General features: G+C 40.1%; 1 protein-coding gene and 2 long non-coding RNA genes across 9 annotated transcripts in view; 1 reads left to right on the top strand and 2 right to left on the bottom strand.

Moving 5' to 3' along the window:
- Nucleotides 1–24,826, top strand: part of LOC147371842 (uncharacterized) — a 135,957-nt gene that overhangs the window by 47,506 nt on the left and 63,625 nt on the right. For 5 of the 7 annotated variants that reach the window (XR_015163793.1, XR_015163790.1, XR_015163794.1 and 2 more), the window contains exons 5-6: nt 9,508–9,733; nt 10,863–11,018. This is a non-coding gene — a long non-coding RNA (uncharacterized LOC147371842). Of the gene's footprint in view, nt 1–9,507; nt 9,734–10,862; nt 11,019–19,460; nt 20,489–24,826 lie in introns of those variants that run through there. The other 2 variants (XR_015163792.1, XR_015163789.1) reach the window with 1 other exon arrangement.
- Nucleotides 1–24,826, bottom strand: part of LOC147371844 (uncharacterized) — a 31,478-nt gene that overhangs the window by 1,897 nt on the left and 4,755 nt on the right. The window lies entirely within an intron of this gene.
- LOC147371845 (lysozyme C, tracheal isozyme-like) lies at nt 3,556–9,795 on the bottom strand. The gene is made up of 4 exons (XM_086400028.1): nt 9,566–9,795; nt 7,959–8,123; nt 6,021–6,096; nt 3,556–4,841 (listed from the first exon to the last, which is right to left on the bottom strand). The coding sequence occupies exons 1-4, from the start codon at nt 9,756–9,758 to the stop codon at nt 4,775–4,777; spliced, it is 501 nt and encodes a 166-aa protein (XP_086256154.1). The 5' UTR covers nt 9,759–9,795; the 3' UTR covers nt 3,556–4,774.

Raw genomic sequence — 24,826 nt, 5'->3', positions numbered from 1 at the left:
TGAGTAACCTTTAACCTCAGAGATGTTCTTGGAGCTAGAGCTCCATCTAGCTTCCTAACTTTCGATTCCTAGCGAGGCTAGGCACTTTCTTGAATACCAATCCAGTTTGGGACCTAAGCCACAGTACAATAACAGTATAGATCACAAGTCCCTTGAAAGTCTATGATCCAATAGATTAGGTTACTACTTCTAATTCCCAAGGAGTTATGAAATGGTCAAAGAGACCGAAAGTCTGACTGAGAAAGGAGAGTTCGGTCCACACGCTTTGCCCATTTCTGGTCGGTTCCTGAAGCAGACATTGGGTGCCTCTTGGCCTTGGCAGGTCGGTATAATGCCCAGACAGGTTTCTGCCATAAGCTGTATGAGATCACCGTGGAACCGCAGAGCAGGGCTCCTTACTTGCATCATACAGGGCATGCCATTCATTCACACAAGCACACCGTAGAGTTAGTAAAGCACAGCAGAAAACGTGTTTGCTAAGAGAACAAAGAACTAAAGCTCCAAGCTTCCTTACTTTGTCCTGAAGGATCCCGGACAAGCCCCCAAGATGAAAGGTTGTTGTTGAATCACGCAAAGACACCGGGATTCTTGGCCCCCGGAAGAGAAGAATTCAATCTGGGGCCAGAGATGAGGCTTGATCGCTCAGAGCTTTTGTGTAATAAAGTTTTATTAAAGTATAAAGGAGACAGAGAAAGCTTCTGACATAGGCATCAGAAGTGGGTAGAAAGAGTACCCGCTTGCTAGTGTTAACAATGAAGTTATATACTCTCCAATGAATCCAAAGAATGTCTGGAGGTTGTAAAGACCTCACCAGACCTACTCCCATAATTTACATTTTAAGATAACAGAAGGTTTAATCCAGAGACTGTCCTTAGGCAAGATACATTATTGTTATATAATCCTAAAGAATGTGGAGAAAGAAAAAAAGTTTGTCCTTTCTTCCTCCTTGAGAATTCCAGACCCCTCTCTCCTTGGGGATCCCTAGACTCCTTATCAACCTGCCTAGGAAATGACTCTCTCATCTTCAAAAGGGTTGAAGTCATAAAAGTCAAGGAAAAGGTGAAGTGAACTAGATCGAAGGAAACTGAAAAACATGACAGCCAAATTATAACACTCGATTCTGAATTAGACCTTTTCATTAAGAAGGATTTATGGGACACTTGATGAAATTGCATAGGATCAAATGATTAGGTGGTCCTTATTTGTCCATGTTCACATCCTGGTTTGGATGATGTTTTGAGGAGTTACACACTGAAGAATTCAGAGCCACTGGGCACCATGTTGGCAGTATATTCTTAAACTGTTAAGAAAACACAGAAGGCTGTACTGTACTTGAAAATTTGGTGGGAAACTGAGATTGTTTCAGTCTTCAAAAAGAAAAGCGAAAGTTGCTCAGTCATTCCAACTCTTTGTGACCCCATGGACTATACAGTCCATGGAATTCTCCAGGCCAAAATATTGGAGTGGGTAGCCTTTCCCTTCTCCAGGGGATCTTTCCAACCCAGGGATCGAACCTAGGTCTCCGACATTGCAGATGGTTCTTTACCAGCTGAGCCACAAGGGAAGCCGAAGAATACAGGAGTGGGTACCCTATCCCTTTTCCAGCAGATCTGCCCAACCCAGGAATCCAATTGGGGTCTCCTGCCTTGCAGGAGGATTCATTACCAACTGAACTATCAGGGAAGCACTTCAAAAAGTAGGAAACACTCTATTTTGAAAGAGACAAATATATGAATAGATAAAACATGTCTAATATGGTTATAGGCTTCAGCCCTGGGACACTCCAACATTTAAAAATCAATCAGCAGAGAAACAGCCAGCCAAGAAGGGCTGAGAAGAAACCATCAATGAGGCAGAATATAAAGCAGGAGAAGCTGAGGAAGAAAAAGTTTTCAGAAGTAGCAAGTGGTTCACTCTGTCAAATGCTGCCGAGACATCAAATAGCATGAACAGAAATCAGGTGATCACTAGAACTGGCCCCAAGTCATCCTGGGAGGAGTCCTGTTGGAGCCGTTTTCAGCTGAGCGAGGACAGCAGTCAAATTCAGAAGAGATGAAAAGAGAAAGGGAGGTGAGGACGTGGAGTGGGTAAATATAGATATCTCATCCCAGAAGTGTTATGAATGGGAGTCAAAAAAGTTGTAGGTGGTTGCAGGGGTTAGTAGTCAGCCACCTGTTGCTCTGGCCAAGCCATGAGAACATCACCATGGGAAAAGAATAAAAGCAAAATATAGCAATACAGCATAACCCAAACAAAAGTACATCAGGTTGATTAGTTGGGGTAATCATGCCCTGGTAAGCTGAGGAAAAACATAGTGTGGCCCTTGGAATGCCAGGTCAGCACAGGTTCAGATCGCTGCTTGTGCACACACCAAGATGTTTTCCCAAGATGTTTTCCATATGCAGGTCTATGCCCTCCAGCTAGACGAAACCCTTTGTAAAAGAAAATAACAAAGATAGTTTAAAGTAGTCAATAAAATGGGAGACATGACTGGGGACACAGGAGGCTGACTTCATCGTCGCACAACAGATGCTTTCTGTTGCCAAGACACTAAATAAAAGTGATGTGGCTCCGAAGAACAGGGCTCTTGATCTAAGAGGTCTTGAGTTCTCTGGTTCCATCTTTAAAACTTTACTTTTGACTCTAGTTTATTTTTTCCCAAACTGTGTGTCGATCACTTTTGATCCCTACCTGCTGCACTGGCCGCAGCAGTTAGAGGGTTGTGTAGAGCCTATGGAGAGTTCTTTGTAAAATGAAACGTTCCCAGGGCAGCTCGTGCAGTGCTGGGGATGATCCAGCAGAGGGAGAAACTCGGGATGCAGGAAACCCTCAGCCTAAACTGGAGTAGTGAGAGGGCTGTGATGAAGACTGCATTTGGAGACTGCCATTTGAGGAGCAGAAGCCCTTCATCCCAGTGATAAAGGGGAAAGAAGGGAGGGCGGGCCCAGGGAAAGATGTTAGCTCTGCTATGCTGGCCAGGAAGGGAGGATTTTGTATGAGGTTGCTTCTGTTCTGTCAGTGTAATATCATCTGACAGAGGACTTAAGACTGTAAGGCGGACTGTAAGGTCATCTGCTCAGAGCAGAGTATGGAAGGCCAGGGGTTGGTGTGTGTGCTGGGACTTTGAAAAGAGGGAAGTAAATAATGACACTCATTGTGGAGAGTGAGAACACCAACACAGAAGGATTTCAGAGAAGTGACTATGATGACCAGGTAGACTTGAGGGCCCATTTGAGATTTGAATTGATGAATTTTAAGTGAGGGGAAATCCTTGGGGGTTCCATGGTTAGGACTCCGTGCTTTCACTGTTTAGAGTAAGAAGTCAAGCCTTCTTGGGGAACTAAGGTCCCTGAAGCTGTATGGCACAGCCAAAAAAGATTAAACATTTAAAACATTAAGTGAGATATCAGCAGGCTTATGGATTTCTCTAGCAATATCCACCTGTTTCAATACAGGTGAGAATGTAGGAAATACTAAGTGTCAGATCATTATTTCCCAATACATACGAATTTCTTTAGAGACATTAAATGGCTCTAAACAAAGGAAGACATAGTATGAATTGCAAAGCTTTTAATGAAAATATTTTTCTTTTAAACATGCATAATTACATACCTATTTAATAGCAATTAATTCAATGCTTGCAAACTCATCTCCCTCTGAATTTAATCATAATTCATGAATTTAAGCTAATAAAACTAAGGAAAATCAACAGCTCATCTAATCCTTCTTTATATTTCTTCAGGATCAGCAGCATGCATAAGTGAATTCTTTACAAAGGCTAAAATAGGTTGATGTATATACTGTGAGTTTATTTTTAAAGCTGTTTAAATGCAACATTTCTACTAAAACATTTAAACCAAAGGTCACACTTATGAAAACAAAATTCTTGACCAGGCTGTTTTCATTTTTAGCCATTTGACATTCTGCTCTTTTTGACTGAACAGATGAAAGTTCACATGCCTACTCAGGTGGGGCTTTGCCTAAGATCAATTTGCTTAGAGATATTCTTTTGTTCTATTTTGTTGAATATTGGGGAGTACTTATGTCATTCAAGATTAAGTCGGGTTTATCTCTTTGATTAAGAACTAAATGTACCAGAGATACATTTGATAATGAAGATTTTAGACAAATATTCACCAGCATTAGTTCTGTTAGCATGGAGAAGGCAATAGCACCCCATTCCAGTACTCTTGGCTGGAAAATCCCATGGACGGAGGAGTTTGGTGAGCTGCAATCCATGGGGTCGCGAACAGTCGGACACGACTGAGAGACTTCACTTTCACTTTTCACTTTCCTGCATTGGAGAAGGAAATGGCATCCCGATCCAGTGTTCTTGCCTAGAGAATCCCAGGGACGGGAAGCCTGGTGGGCTGCCGTCTATGGGGTTGCACAGAGTCGGACACGACTGAAGTGACTTAGCATAGCATTGTTTTGTTCTATTTTGTTGAATATTGGGGAGTACTTATATCATTTAAGATTAAGTCTGGGTTATCTCTTTGAGGAACTAAATGTACCAGAGATACATTTGATAATGAAGATTTTAGACAAATATTCACCAGCATTAGTTTTGTTAGCAAGCTGAAAAATGTTGTAGGCCCAATATCAAACAATAAACACGTGAGGTAAACGTCAGCCTTTTAGAAGAAAGACCATATGCTCCTGCTTCAGTAAAAACATTATTTGTTTGAAAGAGTGGTAGTATAACCTTTTACTGAACGATTATTTCCTTAATATGAAAAAGAGACAAAATGAGCTGAAGACGAAAACTCCACAGTTATACTCCGCAACCCTGAACATAACTCGTGAGGTCTCGGTTTTGACACTTGTTTTTCCATGCCACCCTGTAGAAAAAGGTAAAAGAAATGATAATAAGATTAAAACATATCTTCATTGTTATACATACTTCAAATCCTTTGTGAGAACAAAATAGTTAATCAGTCCATGAAATACAAGCTACAGACAGATCCAAGTATTGCTTATTTATTAACTGGAGACACGTATACCAAGGCCTTCACATCTCCCCAAGGCTTCACTAGAGCACAGAATGCTGAACACAAATGTTGAGTCTTGTGTAGTCCACAACACAACTGCAAAGTGTATTCCATATTTACTTACTTTCAAAAATAATTTCACGATATGACAAGGAATTGGTAGAGTGTGGAAAAACTTAAAAACTCTAGAAGTCCTTAGAATAAATTGAGGTGAAAGTAGATTGTTTCTATGTAATACACTGTTTAGCATAAATCTTAATATTTAGATTTTCCATTTTCAATTCCCTTGGTCTTAGAGAATATTCCCACACTTTTCGCATAACAGTAAGATAAAACCACTCCCTACTCTCTCACACACACCTTTCTTTGACCACACCACATGGCCTGTGGTATCTCAGTTCCCCAACCAGGTATCAGACCCCCTCCTCCTGCATTGAAAGCATAGAATCTTAACCATAGAGAAGACCCCAGATCTCTCCTTTAATTCTTAGCCCATACCTTGCTCTGTGAAGGGAACTTACATAGTGTTGAAGGGCCATTATACTTGAAACACAAACAAACTCAGAAAAAGAAATCAGATTTGTGGTTACCAATTGTGGGTATTGTGGGTGGGGTGAGGGGTGGGGAATTGGATGAAAGCATTGGAAAGTACCAGAAACCTCCAATTATAAGATAAGTAAACACTGGAGATGTGATATACAACATGATGAATAGAATTAACACTGCTGTGTCTTACATACTAAAATAGATTAGAGAGTAAATCATAAGATTTTTCATCACAAATTTTTTTCTTCTGTTTCTTTAATTTTTTAATTTATTTTTAAATGAAGGATAATTGCTTAACAGTATTGCATTGTGTTTCTTTAAATTTGTATCCATTGAGATCATGCATGTTCACTAAACTTACTGTGATAATCATTTCATGATGTATTAAGTCATTATGCTGTACACCTTAAATTTATGAAGTACTGTGTGTCAATTACATCTTAACAACACTGTATGGAAAACAAAAACAAAGAAATAACATACCATGCTGTAAGGCCTAGCTGACTGACAATCTTCTTTGCACATGCTACAGCTTGAGTGATGTCATCTTTCAGCAAAGCTGAAAAAGAGGTGGTGGGAAATGAGGACAATGTTCACAGAAACTCACGTAAATTTTAGGTTCAGCCAGCTTTATTCTCTTAGGCTGAGAAAAGAACAAATACAATTACTTTTTTAAGAGTCCCTGTATCTGTGAATATTGGGAGAAAACCCTCTCTCTCCATTCTATCCCATTTGGCAGGAAATAAAGCATTCTGTTTTTCGTTTGCCAATGTCATTTGGAAGCTCTGAAACTATTAACTAATATGATAGAAGGTTCTCTTTTCACTGGACACTTTGAAAACAAAACAAAAACAAACAAGCAGAAACCAGTCTAGCAGGTTTTTGCTCAGCAGTTCTACTAGTGAAAATTCATTCCAAAAAAAGAAAAGTAATAAGTGATGTGCCCTAAGAGAATAAAGCTAACAGAGGGATCATATTGGGAGGGAGGAGGGTTCAGGATGGGGAACACATGTATACCTGTGGCGGATTCATTTTGATAAAAATTAAAAGTAAAAAAAATAAATAAATAAATTTTAAAAATGGAAAAAAAAAAAGAAAAGTAATAAGTGATGCACCCAAGATGTATGTATCAGTACAAGAGTTGGATTAATAAATTTTAGAATATTTAGTGAAATTCTATTCATCCAGAAAAATTAATATGATTGATATTTGTTGAGAAAAATGATATTGTGCAATAATGAGCAAATTGTAAAGTAGTAAATATAGTACAATTTCATTTTTGTTGAAGCATATTGCTTACATGTTTGTATGTGGGTACAAATGTGGATTATATAGCTTTACATTCATGTACGTGAGTGATGTGTATTCTGAAAGAAGATGTGGAGACCACAAGTTACCGTGGTCATAAGTCTCTGCGTGGTAGAACTTTTATTCAATGACCACAGATTATTGTATAATACAAATAATTTTTTAAACTAAACTAACTGTATATAAAAGATATGTCCAGAAATGAATCTTCTTTATTAGGAATTTTAATATTAAAAATTAAACAATATCAAATTTGCATACTTCTCCAATATTTTTTGCAGTAAATTTTGTGTGTGCACACGTGCATGTGTGACTCTCTGCGACCCCATGGACTGTAGCCCCTCTGGCTCCTCTGTTCATGTTGACTTTCTAGGCAAGAATGCTGGAGTGGGTTGCCATACCCTCCTGCAGAGGATCTTCCCAACCCGGGAATTGAACCTGTGTCTCACGTCTCCTGCATTGTCAGGAGGGTCCTTTACTACTAGCCCCACCAGGGAAGCCCTAAATATTGCATATGTTATCTCAGTTTTAAAAGGAACTCAATAGAATATTTGTTTCACCCCAATTAAAAACAAATCCATATATTAACTGGTTAGAATAACAGTGATTAAATAGGAAGTGTATGTTTTAGATATGCAAACTAAAGAATTTAGGAATGAAATGTGATAATGTTTCTAATTCACTTTAAGATCACTCAGCCAAAAACCCCTACTGTATAATATATACATAAAAGAAGTAAATATGACAAAATTTTAAAATTTTTAAAAAAATTTTAAAATATGACAACCAAATTATCCCTAAACCTCTCCCAACCAGGTAAATTAGTAGGAATGGCATTGTTCTTTATAAAGCATCAACATGTCCAGTTATAATACAGTGATAGATCATTCCAACATTGTATGTTAGCAAACAGCAACCTTCTATGATACCAGCTTTTTAATTTCTTACTTAAGGAATTATGAGGTAGGTGATAAAGCAGTTTCTAGAAGTTAAGATGGAGTGTTTCTGGTCCCTCATGAACTCTTCAAGACCTTTTCATTTGTATTAAATCTCTCTTCTTATAGGTACCATCAAATGGGACCTGTGCCATCACTCAACATTATCTTATCTTACCACTGCAGGATACACCACAGCCGTTAACTGCTTTTGGGGTTTTGCCATCATTACACCACCATTTGCTGTTGATCTGAAATATCCCATAATCAGTGCTTTTGAATCCAGGACTATAGTTTTTAGCTTGTGTGTTATAACCGCTTTCTCCTTTGGCCAAACACATCCCTGAAAAAAACAATATATTTTTAGTAATACACAGCAACATCATATGACTTATATTTCATAGCACAATTCTATTTTACTAATGACTTATTTTAGAAGCATAAAGATATATTTTACTTGTAAATACTTTAACATTTGGTGTTAGGGGCCCTTAGGAGAATTCTTTTGTTAGCAAATCACTTGCTAATACTAATGAAACAAGATAACATGTTGTAAAAAATATTAAAATAGCTGTGTCTCCCATTGCTCCCATGCCCCAGGTAAGATTGAGCCTAGAATAGAAAAATCAACAGAGTGGTTAAATGGGTTTGGTCACTAGCAGCAGATGCATATACTAATGTAAAAACATTTGTACTAGGAAAAATAAGGATTTACTGCTGCTGCTGCTGGTAAGTCACTTAAGTCGTGTCCGACTCTGTGCGACCCCATAGACGGCAGCCCACCAGGCTCCCCCGTCCCTGGGATTCTCCAGGCAAGAACACTGGAGTGGGTTGCCATTTCCTCCTCCAATGCATGAAAGTGAAAAGTGAAAGTGAAGTCGCTCAGTCATGTCCGACTCTTAGCGACCCCATGGACTGCAGCCTACAAGGCTCCTCTGTCCATGGGATTTTCCAGGCAAGAATACTGGAGTGGGGTGCCATTGCCTTCTCCAAGGATTTACTAGGAGAAAGAAAATTTCTTATTATACCTAAAGGTGAATTTGGATATCAAATTAGAATCCAGACAATAAGAATCATAGGATAGGAAAGACTATGTCATCCATCCATCCATCTAGCCATTTGCTCATGTAATAAAAAATAGTTAAGGAGCGGAAATGTCTGAATTCACTCTGAACAATAAAATGGACTAAAATACAAAGGAACTTTTCCTCAGGGCACATCTTGAATTCTGTGGAAGAAAATGACAAATAATTAAAGAATTAGAGTCAGAATAATAGAATGTTATTGCATGCTACATTTCAGAGGTCCTTATTGATTGAGGAGAAACAGGTTCCTACAGTCCCTGTTCTAAGAGTTCAATGTAACTTTTTTAAAAACTTGGCTGTTAAAAACCCAGCATCATGGTAGGAGGATTAAAAATGACAAAAATACTGCCTTACTCTTGCTTGCAGAACCCAAATTGCAAGCTGGAAATGGCTGAGGGCTGAAATATATCTTGTAGTCACCCTACAAGTGCCAGCTGGCAAGTTTAGTGGCACTAGAGGAGTACAGCAAGACCTGGCATGCTTAGAATGGTATAGAATTTGACCCTCCCATGCTTCAGTTCTTCCCTAGGTACATCTGATTCTGAGCTGATGTGTTTCACCCATTGTAAATGTACAAACCCTTCAAGGAAAAAAAAAAAAAAGCCATTCACTCAAAGTCCCTTTCTTATTCTTCTTCCTCAGTTAGTATCTGTTCCACAGCTGGCTGACTATTTGGAAGGATGAAGAATAGTTAACTTACAGTTTGCCAGGCTGACTCCCTTGTAGCCAGCCAATCCAAGTTTCTTCAGAGTTCTGGCAAGCTCACACCTCTCAAATGTCTTGCCCTGGACAGCAACAGAAAGGAGCAGAAGCCCCAGAATAAGGAGAGCCTTCATGTTGACAGAAGCCAAATGTCCAAGTTGACCAGGTGAGCTGGACTTGCTATTTAACATCTCTTCCCTTCCGTCTTTTCTGACCAGTTTGGGAGCTCCACCCTTGGAGACATGTGGAAAGCAGGGAATGTTTATTGCTTCACTTACGCTAAAAGTTTTGATGTCCCAAGAGTTAATTGCAAGAAAATCATGAAATGATATTGCTTGAAGACATTGCTCAGAAAGAACTGGCATTAGCTCTATTGCCCAAAGAGGAACTTCCTCCTATTTGATTATGAATGTGAGCAACTAGAAAGAAAAAAACCCTGAATGAACATATTACACAATGGAAAATGTGCTCCCATCTTTGATTAACATTCATTTGCACTAAGTTTTTTATCCGCTTTCATTACGATGTCTTCATCTTTTTCACTTAAAAGTATTTTATGTACACTTTCCACAAAGAATGTGACACACTGCCTGTTGTTCTGATAGGTGGATAGCAAAGCACCACGTTGATCACAGATTCCTATGCTGACTCTTTTGGTTGTTTCTCAGTAGTTACTTTGTAAATCAATATTTTACTGTTATAAGTAAGCCTCATGTGAACATTGCTAAGTCCTTTCTGACAATGTCTTACTTCACTTTCTCATGTTAGAACATAAAGAGTCATTGTGAAGCAAGAAAACAGTATAGTAAAACCTACAAAAGAATAGCAGAATTATGCCACCCCAAAATCTTCCCCTTTGGCACAAGGATTGTTTTGAGCTGAAGGCAGTTGAGAAGAAGCAGATTCAAGAAAAGTCCTCTTCCTCCCTCTATTTTCCTGAAAGTAAAACATAAATGTGTGCAGAAATTAATCATTTGAAACACTAGACACTTATCAGCCCCAAGACAGCACCTGAGGACTCTGCAAAAGAGCCTTTGCTGACTAGCGATTATCTTCCAGTATTCTCTAATGTATTTACTGTCCCACAATTTGCCACTCTTGCAAGCCTAGTACTCTGTTCCTCTGTCTTGTTGCTCACTTAAAAATACATTGTTCTTTGGTTAAGATAAAATGTAAGTCCAAATTCTGGCTTCCTCCTTGAGTTAGTCATCCCTGCATTTCTTACAAGTATACATGAGATGTATATGTTAATATACTTGTTTCCTTTTCTCTTGTTAATCTGTCTTTGGTTACAGAGCCACAGCGAAAAGCTGAAAAGGGTAAAAGGAAACACATGTTTCCTCCTGTACAGTTTCTAGTGATGAGGATGGGACAGCAAAAGGCTGGGACACTCCACTCTCCCTGGAGACTGCAGTTGAGATATGGGATAACCGACAACAGACCAGCAGAAGGTAAGAGGTCTTACCATGTCAGTCTTGCAAATCTCTGTCTATAGAGCATAGTCAAGAGAGAAGGATAAAGATTTCTCTTTGTCCCTTTCCAAATTCACAGTGGCAGGAGAAAAACATTTGTGAAAATGGATATTGAATCGTGAGCTTGTGAATTTGATTTTGGTAATCAACACCTATGGTGAATGATTCTTGGCCTCTCAGATAGAGTTATGTTTTCCTTTATCATAAGGATGAAAAACTATAAGATGAGACTCTCCATTTGTTTTGTTTTATGTATTGAGAGCTTGGCTTTATAACCAGCGAGAATGTGCCCTCTGGTTTCTGCCCCTTATGGGGTACAGTTTCTGTCACACTTGCATCTGCAGCCAGCTAGAAGCCTAGGACATGAAGTGACAGGCAGCATTCTCTGTCCAAACATGCTGGCTCACAGGGAAGTGTGTCTTAATAAAGTGTCCAAATTCATAAGGGGCCTTTTTGGTCTCTACCTTCGTTGCCTGGTTTTGAGGGGAAAATTCACACAGCATTATCACTTTTCTGGTAACCCAGGTTAGGAGGTCAGTGATTTAAGACATCTCACTTTGTGGGAGATAGAGGTTTGTCACCTGAGATGAGGAAGGTCTTTGCTTTCTTAGGCTTTCTCTGCAGAGGCTCTGCATCTTGAGAAGGCTACATTTCTTAGAGAACACCACTGGTGTCCATGGGTAAACCCTAATATTGGTTTTAAGCTGTAAAAATACTCACTGGTTGGAGTCAGAACTGAAATAGATACATTGAAGATGTGGACTTGTACACCTAAAAGATTTTTTACATTTTATTTGTTTATTCACTTATTTATGTATGGCTGCTCTGGGTCTTCCTTGCTGTACGCAGGCTTTCTCTAGATGCTGCTAGCGGGGGCTATCTCTAATTGTAGTGGGTGAATTCGTTGCAGGGGCTTCTCTTGTTACTGCGCATGGGCTCCATCAAGGTTCCCGGGTTCCATAGTTGCAGAGCGTGGGCTCAGTAGTTGTGGCGCATGGGCTTAGTTGCCCCACGGCATGTGGAATCTTCCCAGATCAGAGATCAAACCCATGTCCCCTGCATTGGCAGGGTTCTTAACTACTTTACCACTAGGGGGTCTCTAAAAGGATTTTTTTTTTAATTTATTTTATTTCTGGCTGTCCTGGGTCTTCATGGCTGCGCGAGCTTTTCTCTAGTCGTGCAGAGAAAGTGCTACTCTCCAGTGTGTGGGCTTCTCATTCTCACTGTGGTGGCTTCTCCTGTTTTGGACCACAGGCTCTAGGGCATATGGGCTTCAACATGGGCTTCAGTAGTTGGGATTCATGGGCTCAGTATCGCAGGTCCGAGGCTCCAGAACATAGGCTCAGTCGTCGTGGTGCACAGGCTTAGTTGCTCTGGAGCATACGGGATCTTCCCGGATCAGGGATCAAACCCATGTCTTCTGCCTTGGAAGGTGGATTCTTTACCACTGAATCTCTACGGGAGCCTGAGAAAAGGATTTTTAAGAGAGCTCTATTCCCTGGTGGCTCAGACGATAAAGCGTCTGCCTGTATTGCGGAAGACCCGGGTTCGATCCCCGGGTCTGGAAAATCCCCTGGAGAAGGAAATGGCAACCGACTCCAGTATTCCTGCCTGGAAAATTCCATGAATGGAGGAACCTGGCGGGCTACAGTCCATGGGGTCGCAAAGAGTTGGACCGACTGAGCGACTTCACTTAACCTCAAGCAAATGTCCTCTTGGTACCTATAGGAAGATCAGATTAAAGAAAAAAAGAGAAATGAAGACGAAAACAAAAAAGAAGTATATACAGAATACCCTGGCTGTATATATACAAAACACTTCCTTAACATGTTTAGGAGGGGAAAATCAGAGAACCAAATGTCAAGAACTGCAGATGGCACTCAAGTTGGTGTGAAACTTATGGAAATATTGAAAGTGAGGAAATAGTTTTGACGAAGGTCAAGAAAATGCATAGAAAGGCTTGATAGACTGTCCCCTCCTCTGTAAGCTGACCCCATCAGGTCCAGACCTTCCCGTATTTGGGGCAGGTACTACAGAAAAAATAATTACTGAACTATCTTATCCAACTATTAAATAAAGAAAAACATTATGGTAATAATCCTATATTTCTGGTAATAGGCAAACATGCCTCTGAGTTCCTTTTCGAAATTCTTTCTTAGTCCCTTGGAAATATTGACCTTACCATGTCTTCGAACTGTAAGCATCCAAAAAGATAAATGTTGGCTAAAGCAAACATGGAACTGGGAAAAAAAAAAAATGAGAGACAGATTTTTTTAAAAAAACAAATTGCTATTTGATATTTCTGTAAGCTCCGTTCCTTCAGATTTTGTCCACAGCCTCCATAAGATTATCTATTAAAGACAAGTAAAAATTTTTTCCACAAATATTGGTAAAATGCTTCAGCCAATATTCAGCCAATATTAAGAATGGGTATACTTAACTTGTTCCATCTTGCAAGAAACACCATTTAGATCCAGCTATTCTTTTATAATAGTTATAAGAAATAACTCTTCTACTTTTACTTTATTTTTATTTTTTTTTGTTTTTTTTTTTAATTTTATTTTATTTTTAAACTTTACAATATTGTATTAGTTTTGCCAAATATCGAAATGAATCCACCACAGGTATACATGTGTTCCCCATCCTGAACCCTCCTCCATCCCCATACCATCCCACTGGGTCGTCCCAGTGCACCAGCCCCAAGCATCCAGTATCGTGCATTGAACCTGGACTGGCGACTCATTCCATACATGATATTATACATATTTCAATGCCATTCTCCCAAATCTTCCTTGTAAACCATAGAAGTTTATTTCTCACAGCTCTGGGGGCTGGGAATGCAAGATCAAAGCACCAGCACATTGGATTCTTCTGCAAGTCCTCTTCCTGGTTCATCACCAGGGTTTTCTTGCTGCTCTTCACAAGGCGGAAGGGTCTCTGTGGGGTCTGTCTCATGAGCACACTAATCCCATTCATAATCTCATCACCTGAGAACCGCTCAAAGGCCCCACCTCCTAATATACCATCTTTGGGGCTTTAGGATGTCAACATCTGAATTCAGGGATAACACAAACAGAATATAACTACTCTTATAAAACTATTCTTTTGTAAGTTCATCTCAGGTGTAGTGGAAATGCTTTGGAATTTTAAATCCCTTAAAAGGTGTTAGCTTCCTGCCTTAGCAGTTTGCTACCAGTTGATAATTGTTTAAATGAATATTCTTATGATGCAAAATTAGTTCTCAAAATTTTCAGTGTTCTGGGACTCTATCAGGTGATCTTAATCAGGGGTTCTGGGTTATTGAAAAAAGGGGGAATCTATTTACAGGTCTTCCTTGATTTATGGTGAAGTTACATTCTAATAATCGTATCGTAAGTTAGACATATAGTAAGTCAAAAAATGTATACTATACACCTAACCTACCAAACATCATAGTGCTGCCCAGCATACCTTAAACTTTTCCGGGACAGATATATTAGCCTACAGCCAGGCAAAATCATCTGACACAAAGCCTATTTTAAAATAAAGTGTTGAATATCTCATGTAATATATTGAATACACTTCAGAAAGTGAAAGACAGAATGGTTGTCTGGGTACAGAATGGTTGTAAGTATATTGGTTGTTTACCCTTATAAACAAAAAATATCACTAGCCTGGGAAAAGATCACATTTTATATTTTCTACTGAATGCATACCACTTTCACACCGTTATAAAGTTGAAAAGCCATAAGCCATCCTGAAGGTGGGGACCTTCTGTACTGTAACAGCAAATTCAGACAGTGCTTGCCATGTCCCAGGCATTATTCTAAAAAGCTTAATATGTATTAACTCACTTAACTCCCCTTGAAAAAGGTATTGTCAACATTGGCATTTTACCGATGAAGAAACAGAAATTCACTGAAGTCCAGCAGTTTGCCCACAGCCCCTCTGGGAGCCAGTAAAAGGCCCCTCTGCCTGCCCACGTGCTTTTCCTGTAAACTCTACCCAACACTTCAGTAAAATACCTATTAAAGGCCCATCAGAGCGCCTCTAACAGGAATTGATCTGAAAGCAGACCAGTTAGTAGAGCAGGGATCTGTGGGAAATGGAAGGACAGACTTGATGACAGATGCTGTATCATCCTTTTGTTGTTGCTGTTCACTTAGCATTCCATTTAAGGGGTTATACTAAGGTACATAGAAGGAGAGGCCTACCTGTGTTTTCGTTTATAGGTTCTCTTGCATGCAAGAAGCTGACAGGGCAGATAATCAAACCTTGTGATCATTGTGCTCATTGTTACTAGGGTAATTCCCTGGCTCCACCAGAAAAATAGCTTCAGGGAGAAGTCACAGTTCCCAGGAGCCACCAAATACTTGCAAAGGCTGGAGTTTTACTTCCTCATCAAGAATGAGCCTCTCCAAAGAAACGCAGGAAACTGAGTATGCAAACTCTTGAAAGTATACACTCATCTGGAGTGAATCATTACTTGCTTAATGAGGTGCTTTGTTAAGAAAACAGCTTTGTATAAGGATTGGGGGGAGAAACAGGGACAGGAGGTGGTGGAGATGGTGCTGGAAAGGGATGGGCAGGATAAATAACTGTTAGGGCAAATGTATTAATTCTATCTGCAGAGTCTTTTGGTTTTTAATTTTTATTGGTTTGGGGGTTTTGGAGGGTTTTTCAGGTTTGGGTGTCATTTTGCTTTGTTTTTTGGCAGATCTTTCTCTTTAATTCTACAAGGTAAGAATGACCAAGCAGAAGACAGACCCTCTGATCTTAGTGATAGTTTCCAAAGTTACTTGTTACTCATTTGGTGGCTGTTGAACTCTGAAATCTCCTCTTTGACTTTCTGAGAAAGGCGAGAATTCGATTTTTAAAAGTTTGCACACAGAAAACATCAGGATTCTGTAAACTTCATAAGAAGTTGGGTTTTGGCTTTGTGTCTGGCAGAGAGTTCCTTATCCAGGAGAGTTGGTTTTGATCTTTCTAAGCAATGAGGCTTACCGTGACTGCTCCTCTGTCTTCGGCAGCCACAGGTCTGCTTGTTGCCTGGTGTGTGCACCCTTCCCTCGCTTTAGCCACCCTGTGTGGACACAGGAGATTAATTAAACCCTGTGCAGTTCCTTTTCTTTCAAGTTCTGCTTGAGAGAACGTTCTGATTTTCAAGTGAGAAAATTTAAGTTCTAGTCATTCTGGAGCAGCACCCTGAGGTGTCTTGCCACAAGTTAGAATCCTTGAATTATGGGCAGAGAGCCAATAGCTTAAATTCAAATCTTTTTCTTGCATGTGTGATCTCTCAAGGAAAATGTTCCAAGTCCATGACTTATAGGTAAAACAGAGCATGTCATTAGATGATGGAAGCTTAATAAAAAATGGAGGCTTCCCTTTTGGCTCAGTGGTAAAGAATTAGCCTGCCAATGCAGGAGATGCAGGTTCGATCCCTGGGTCAGGAAGATAGCCTGGAGAAGGAAATGGCAGCCCACTCCAGTGTTCTTGAGTGCGAAATCCCACAGACAGAGGAGCCTGGTGGGCTACAGTTCATGGGGTCATGAAAGAGGCAGACATGACTTAGTGACCATAACAGCAGCAACAATGAAAGATGCTTGTCTGAGAATTTACACGGCAGGCTTAGAAATCCAGGAACTTGACTGGCATCCTTCAGAAAAGCCCAAGCCTCATTGCCTTTGTTCCAGATAAATTTTCTGCTGGTGTTTGTGTGTTTGGGAAAGGTGAGTGCTTCAAGGAAGACAGGGAGCTAGCGTGCAGGGTGTGGGTGAGGCCGGGAATGGTGTTCCTGTCCCTTGTGTCACACCTGTGTCACCTTCGTGCCACCCTCCACCCCTGGCTTGCTTTTCAAATTTCTGTTGTTTTGCAAGCGAGGAGAGCCAAGCAGAGGCACTGTAGTTCTTGGGGGCACTGTAGTTCTTGGGGGATAAGTTGTTATGAAGCTCATAGTTGGGAAAGGATGGTGTTCAACATCTGTTAGATCGTATTTTAAGACAAAACAGAGGTAATTACTCTATCTCTTTATGGACCACCTGCAGAACTACTGGAGGTACTGACTTTTAAAAAGAAGAGTTTTCAATACCCCCCACCAAAGTTGATATTAAGCCCTGAGAATCTGCTACTTTAATAGGCACCCCATGTTTTTTCAAATATTAACTGTAAGTCTTGGAGCTTTGCAGAGTATTTCATAGACTGAAGGGATATATCCATGTGCACCGTTCTCTCTCTTGAAAAAAATTACTTCCACACTGAGAGTAATGGCCAGCCTGCAAAGAGACTCCCTATCCTGCCTCACTTAGCCCTGGAAAGGATTCAGTTCAGTTCAGTCGTTCAGTCATGTCTGACTCTTTGAGAACGCATGGACTGCAGCACGCCAGGCCTCCCTGTCCATCACCAACTCCAGGAGTCTACTCAAACTCATGTCCATTGAGTCAGTGATGCCATCCAACCATCTCATCCTCTGTCCTTCCCTTCTCCTCCAGCCTTCAATCTTTCCCAGCATCGCGGTCTTCACAAATGAGTCCGTTCTTCCAATCAGGTGGCCAAAGTATTGGAGTTTCAGCTTCAGCATCAGTCCTTCCAATGAATATTCAGGACTGATTTCCTTTAGGATGGACCGGTTGGATTTCCTTTCAGTCCAAGGGACTCTCAAGAGTCTTCTCCAACACCCCAGTTCAAAAGCATCAATTCTTCGGTGCTCAGCTTTCTTCACAGTCCAACTCTCACATCCATACATGACCAAAGGAAAAACCATAGCCTTGACTAGACGGACTTTTGTTGGCAAAGTAATATCTCTGCTTTTGAATATGCTATCTAGGTTGGTCATAACTTTCCCTCCAAGGAGAAAGCGTCTTTTAATTTCAGGGCTGCAATTACCTGTACTATAAGTGCTTTTACATTTCGTAACTTATTGAATATCCTTAACAACCCTTGGAGGAAGGTACTGTTAGCCCCATTTTGCATAGAGAGATTTGGTATCTTGCCTCAAGTTACTCAGCAAAGAAAGAATTTAATCCCATACAGAGTCTAGACTCTTAACCAACATACAGAGTTGTATCTCTTTTGAAAAAGCCTTACAGTCCAGTTACATTGTAAGTTACATTGACTTTGCAAAAATAACAATTCTTTTTTGAATTGATTTACTGTAAATTGAGGCTTCATTTGGAAATTTGAAACATTTTATATATATTTATAAAAGTAGACATATATACATACATATATCATGTATGTATAAGCATTTAATTTACAGAAGCAGAAAACTAATACAGGCTAAAAGAAGTTTTTAAATGTTTTCCCCTAGGATCTCATTGCTATTTAACCCAGTTCTTCCAATATATGGGACCCTTTAGAATCTTCTGATTTGTCAAAAATACAGTGTAGTGACTAAATCAAACAACAAAAATCCATATATGTAGTGACTGCAATCCTGTGACAAATGAATTAAAATCGGTCTTCCTGACTAGATTTAAAACTACCTTTTACACTCAGGCAGCCCTTATTGTTTCCCAAATCTTTCTGTACTATTTCCAAGGCCTGCTATGTCCACTTCATCCAATTTCTTTCTTATTCTTTAAAACTCAGTTCAGATTATACTACTGTTAAGAAGCCTTCCTTAATGTACACACACACCATTTGCCCTTTTGTATGAATCCTATCTGTTCTCTTAGCTCCCTGATTACCTCATGACACTGTAATGCATTTTTCCTTCTTATCTGTCTGCTACTTCTGCTGTATCTGCCGTATCCCACCCAGCATCTAACAATGTGTCTTTACTCTGCATATGTTTTTAATTGATATGGGGCGGGGGGAGTTGAGGCGGAACAGGAAGATAAAAATTTCCACATACTAAAAAAGCATTGTCAACAAAGTCTATAGACAGACATACCATGAAGAAAAGTGTGTTCATACCCCACATGATTTTTTTCTTTGATACCTAAACAGCTCCTGCACATCATTAAAAAAGTCCACTAACCAATAACTAAAAAACCTCTGCAGAGCAAAGGAAACCATCAACAAAATGGAAAGGCAGCTTACTGAATAGGAGGAAATATTTGCAAATTATGTATCTAATCAGTCGAAAATATATTTTTGTTTTTATCAAAAATACATAAACGCATGCAACTCGGTGGCAAAAAAAAAAAAAGCATAAAATTCAATTAAAACTGAGCAGAAGAGTTAAATAAATATTTTTCTAAAGAAGACATGCAGATGGCCAACAGATACACAAACATGCTCAATATCACTAATCATCAAGGAAACGTGAATCAAAAACACAATGCAACATCACTTCATATCGGTTAGAAAGTCTATTATCAAAAACACAGGAAATAACAAGGTGGGCAACTATGTGGACAAAAGAAGCCTTTGTGCAATGTTGATTGGTACAGTCACATATAGACTGTATATTGTAAGCCTGCTTATTTAACTTCTGTGCAGAATACATCATGCAAAATGCCAGGCTGGATGAGACACAAACTGGAATCAAGATTGCCGGGAGAAATATCAATAACCTCAGATATGCAGATGACACCATCCTTATGGCAGAATGTGAAGAGGAACTAAAAACCATCCTGATGAAAGTTAAAGAGGAGAGTAAAAAGTTGGCTTAAAGCTCAACATTCAGAAAACGAAGATCATGTCATCTGGTTCCATCACTTCATGGAAAATAGGTAGGGAAAGAGTGGAAACAGTGTCAGACTTTATTTTGGGGGGCTCCAAAATCACTGCAGATGGTGACTGCAGCCATGAAATTAAAACACTTACTCCTTGGAAGGAAAGTTATGACCAACCTAGATAGCATATTGAAAAGCAGAGACATTACTTTGCCAACAAAGGTCCGTCTAGTCATGGCTATGGTTTTTCCAGTGTATGGAAATGTATGGTCATGTATGGACGTAAGAGTTGGACTGTGAAGAAAGCTGAGTGCTGAAGAATTGATGCTTTTGAACTGTGGTGTTGGAGAAGACTCTTGAGAGTCACTTGGACTGCAAGGAGATCCAACCAGTCCATTCTCTAGGAGATCAGTCCTGGGTGTTCTTTGGAAGGAATGATGCTAAAGCTGAAACTCCAGCACTTTGGCCACCTCATGCGAAGAGTTGACTCATTGGAAAAGACTCTAATGCTGGGAAGGATTGGGGGCAGTAGGACTAGGGGACAACAGAGAATGAGATGGCTGGTTGGCATCACCGACTCGATGGATGTGAGTTTGAATAAACTCTGGGAGGTGGTGATGGACAGGGAGGCCTGGCGTGCTGCGATTCATGGGGTCACAGAGTCAGACAGAACTGTGCAACTGAACTGAACTGAACTGATCTGGGGAATGAGAGATGGCAGAGGGAATAGGGCTCATAGATGAAGCAAAATAGACCATATGTTCAATTTTTGAAGCTAGGCAAGGGGACATGTCTCTACTTTTGTATATGCTATAGATTTTCCATAATAAAAGGGGCTTTTTAAAATTTAAATCTGTTTGTTTTTAATTAAAATTTTTTTCTTGGAATGAAGTTGCTTTAGAATGTTGTGTTAGTATCTGTTGTACTTTAAAGTGAACTAGCTCTATGTATACATTTATCCCCTCATGGCCCTTCCTCACACCCCATCCCATCCGTCTACTTCACCACAGAGGACCGAGCTGAGTTCCCTGCATTGTACAATAGGTGTGGCCACTAGGTATCTGGTTTACACATGGCAGTGCACATACACCAATCCTGATCTCCCAGTTCATCTCACTGACATCCCACCGCCATGTCCATAAGTGCTTTCCCTATGTCTCTGTCTCCATTCCTGTCCTGCAAACAGATTTATCTGCCACTTTCCTAGAGTCCACATACATCTATATTTGTTTTTCTCTTTCTGACTTCACTCTGTATGTCACACGTTGGGCCCATTGACTCATCTACAAATGACTTGTTTTTGTTCCTTTTTATGGCTGAATAACATTTCATTGTATGTATGTACCACATCTTCTTTATCCATTCACCAGTCAGTGGACACTTAGGTTGCTTCCATGCCCTGGCTATTGTAGACAGTGCTGCAGTGAACACTGGGGTGCACGTGTCTCTTAGAATTACAGTTTTCTCAAGGCATGTGCCCAGTAGTGGATTGCTGGATCATATGGTAGTTCTATTTTTAGTTTTTTAAGGAACTTCCATATTGCTCTCCATAATGGCTGATCAGTCTACATTCTCACCAACAGTGCAAAAGGGTTCCTTTTTCTCCACACCCTCTCCAGGATTTATTGTTTGTAGATTTTTTTTTTGATGTTGGCCATTCTGACCGTGTGAGGGGATACCTTATTGTAGTTTTGATCTGCATTTTCCTAATAATTAGTGATGAGCATCTTTTCATGTGTGTTTTTGTTGCAATGGTAAATGGGATTGTTTCCTTAACTATGCTTTCAGTTTTTCACCATCGAGAATGATGTTTGCTGTGGGTTTGTTGTTTATGTCCTTTATTATGTTAAGGTAGGTTCCCTCTCTGCCTACTTTCTAGAGAGTTTTTATTATAAACGTGTGTTGAATTTTGTCAACTGCTTTTCCTGTACCTATTGAGATGATCTTACGGTTTTTATTCTTTAATTTGTTAGTATGGTGAGTCACATTGATTGATTTGTGTACAGTGAAGAGTCCTTGTATCCCAGGGATCCCACAATCCTGGTATGATTCTTTTAATGTGCTGTTGGATTCTGTTTGCTAGTTATTTTGATGAAGATTTTTGTGTCCATGCTCATCAGTGATATTGGTCTTTTAATTGTGATTTAAATGAAAATTTCTTGGTGTTTCATATTTTGGTGATATCTTTGTCTGGTTTTGTTATCAGAGTAATGGTGGCCTCATAGAATGAGCTTGGGAGTGTTACTTACTCTGCAATTTTTTGCAAAAGTTGGAGAAGGATGAGAGTTAATTCTTCTCTGAATGTTTGTTAGAACTTGCCCAAGAAGCCATCTGGCCCTGGACTTTTGTTACACAGCAAAAATTAACACAGCATTGTAAAGGAATTAAAAGTCAATTAAAAAAAAAAAAAAAACGCTAAGCAAAATCTTTAACAGACACTGATTTCCCTCTTGGGCCAGCTTTTACTAATCTGTCCTCCCATGGCTGGTCACATAGACTTGAGACCTGATCCCTGGAGCCTCAGAAGCTGCTGTACTGGAATCATGTGGGATGAGAAAGTAAGAAAGCTCTCAAAATGCCCAGCTTGGGGGAATATGCTAAATAATTGGAGAGATTGATTCAATCAACTGATTGGTCATGTTGGTCATGTGTTGGTCATGTATCATGTTACAGGCACTCTTATAGGTGTTTGGAGTATGGATGTAAACAGGAGTAAAAAGTTTCTTCCCACCTTCCTGTAAGGCCAGTGGCCAAACATGATGTGTTGGAGATGTAACACAGTAGAGAAGGTGAAGAGATGTGGAAGAAGAGGTGACCCAGTGAGGGGTATCAACGACTGAGTGAAAACCATCTATTTCATAGTATGGCAGTGTTGAAAGATTGATTACATATAGGCAAATTGATCAAATCTTTGCATATGCTCAGATACTTTTAAAGATATTACAGACAGTGGGAGCTCGGTTTCTCACTGTCATCCTATGGAGTTACCAACAGAGAAAAGGAAATTTACTTAATAACTAAAATTAACCTTGTAGTGTGAGAGTGGAATAAGAGGTGTTATATGAATTCAGTTTAAATAGATAAAATTATGTAAATACATACATTCTCCATCTCTATCCATAGATGGAACCTGGGAACAGTGATTCTCTAGTGCCCAGTGCTTAGTTTTTTAAATATCATTGTCCTCTGTGAGGAATAAGGGCTTTTGGCAAAATACCTGATTCCAGGCTGAAGGAGGGAAAGAACAAGGTGACTCTTAGAACATCCTGTGAAAGAAAACAAACAGGTGCCCAGAGAATGATGGGGACAAGTCAAAATGACAGAGTTAGCTGGCAGAGACTCTCATGGCCAAATCAGGGACAATAGGAACATCAAAATAAATGATAGCAATGAATTATGATTCATTGTAATTGGAGTAAAGTAGGAAACCAGGGGTCCATACTGGTATAACGTGTGTACACCTGCTCTTTGCAACCCCATGGATTGCAGCCCACCAGGCTCCTCTGTCCTTGGAATTATCCAGGCAAGAAAACTGGAGCGTATAGCCAGTTCCTTCTCCAAGGGATCTTCCTGACCCAGGGATCAAACCCATGTCTCTGGCGTCCCCTGCATTGGCAGGCAAATTCTTTACTCCTGAGTCACTGGGGAAGCCCATGCTGATATAATAAGTGAATATAAAAATTGAAAATTTGTTGTGGAACAAAATTCCTCAAAGTACCTCCCCCTCTCCCAAATACTTCACAGTGGAGGTGATTTGCAGACATCACCTTAATCAAATGGCCAATGGGAACGTCATCAGTAGTAGAACATTTCAGAACTGCATGTCACTTGAAAGGATGCATCGGGGAGAACACAGGATCACATCTGTGGTATCCCTGCCAAAGGTGCATAACCTAACCTTCTCCAGAGAGTATCAGAAAAACCTTAGGCCATTTGACACAATGACTGGTTGAGGTCTTTGAAAGGTTGGTGTTGAATCACGCGAAGACACCGGGATTCTTGGCCCCCGGAGGAGAAGAATTCAATCCGGGGCCAGAGACGAGGCTTGATCGCTCAGAGCTTTTGTGTAATAAAGTTTTATTAAAGTATAAAGGAGATAGAGAAAGCTTCTGACATAGGCATCAGAAGTGGGTAGAAAGAGTACCCGCTTGCTAGTGTTAACAATGAAGTTATATACTCTCCAATGAATCCAAAGAATGTTGGAGGTTGTAAAGACCTCACCAGACCTACTCCCATAATTTACATTTTAAGATAACAGAAGGTTTAATCCAGAGACTGTCCTTAGGCAAGATACATTATTGCTATATGTATAAGGAATGTGGAGAAAGAAAAAAAGTTGTCCTTTCTTCCGCCTTGAGAATTCCAGACCCCTCTCTCCTTGAGGACCCCTAGACTCCTTATCAACCGGCCTAGGAAATGACTCTCTCATTCCCCCCTTTTCTTTTAGGAGAATTATGTTGCCTAGGGAAAAGGGGCCTCGTTCTTGTTCCACAACTGCTTCCGAGCTGGCAAGGGGCATTGTCCCTAAATTGGTGAGGCAACATATTCTCCTAATCCTCATATTGAGGATATCTAATCTAGGGGCCCCAAATAGTAGCTGGAGGAAGTTATAGCAGTAGCAGGAGTTTGAGCAACCATTTGTAACTTAAAAGTTTTCAAGCAGCTAGAAACAAATCCAGTTATACAGTTACAGATGCAGGCAACACAGTCATTAAAACAAGTTAAAATCGAAATTAAAAGTCACATTATGTCCATAGTTAAAGTGCAACGTGTTGCACCAGTCCGTTTTAGGGTTGGTAGATGTCATCAGATGAAGAAGAGGCATCGCATGTGATTGTTGTTGAAGGTATTCACAGACTTGGAGAAAGTCTTTTCCTTGAAGTGGAGATGTCTACCTCTGGAAGCCTTCCACTGATGAAGAGGGGAGTGCTCCACAGACCCAGCAGTTAGACCGATTGTGGAATGCAGCCTAGGAGTGAGCCCAGGACAGGAAGGCATTGTCTTGAGGATCAAACGGCAGACTCAGGATTTTTGGAGTCAGCAGAAGTTGACTCACATAGATTATCAGGCCCATCCGCTGCCCTTTGCTTAACTCTAGAGCTCAGGGCAGAGCCACAAGCTCTGCTAACTGAGCACTGGTTCCCTGGGGAAGAGATTTTGCTTCCAAAACCTGTTCAGCAGTCACCACAG

The sequence above is a fragment of the Bos grunniens genome, chromosome 5 (assembly GCF_055505025.1).
Source record: "Bos grunniens cultivar Pamir isolate PY7600 chromosome 5, Bosgru_T2T1.0, whole genome shotgun sequence".
In the NCBI taxonomy this organism is placed as follows: domain Eukaryota; kingdom Metazoa; phylum Chordata; class Mammalia; order Artiodactyla; family Bovidae; genus Bos; species Bos grunniens.
This window is presented reverse-complemented; position numbering and strand designations above follow the sequence as displayed.

Coding starts and splice junctions, on each gene's coding strand:
- LOC147371845 (XM_086400028.1), bottom strand. CDS start 9,758: ATGTTAAATAGCAAGTCCAGCTCACCTGGTCAACTTGGACATTTGGCT. Junction 6,097..7,958: donor CTGTGGTGTATCCTGCAGTG/GTAAGATAAGAT, acceptor CCTCTTTTTCAG/CTTTGCTGAAAGATGACATC. Junction 4,842..6,020: donor CAGCTAGGCCTTACAGCATG/GTATGTTATTTC, acceptor CTTTTTCTACAG/GGTGGCATGGAAAAACAAGT.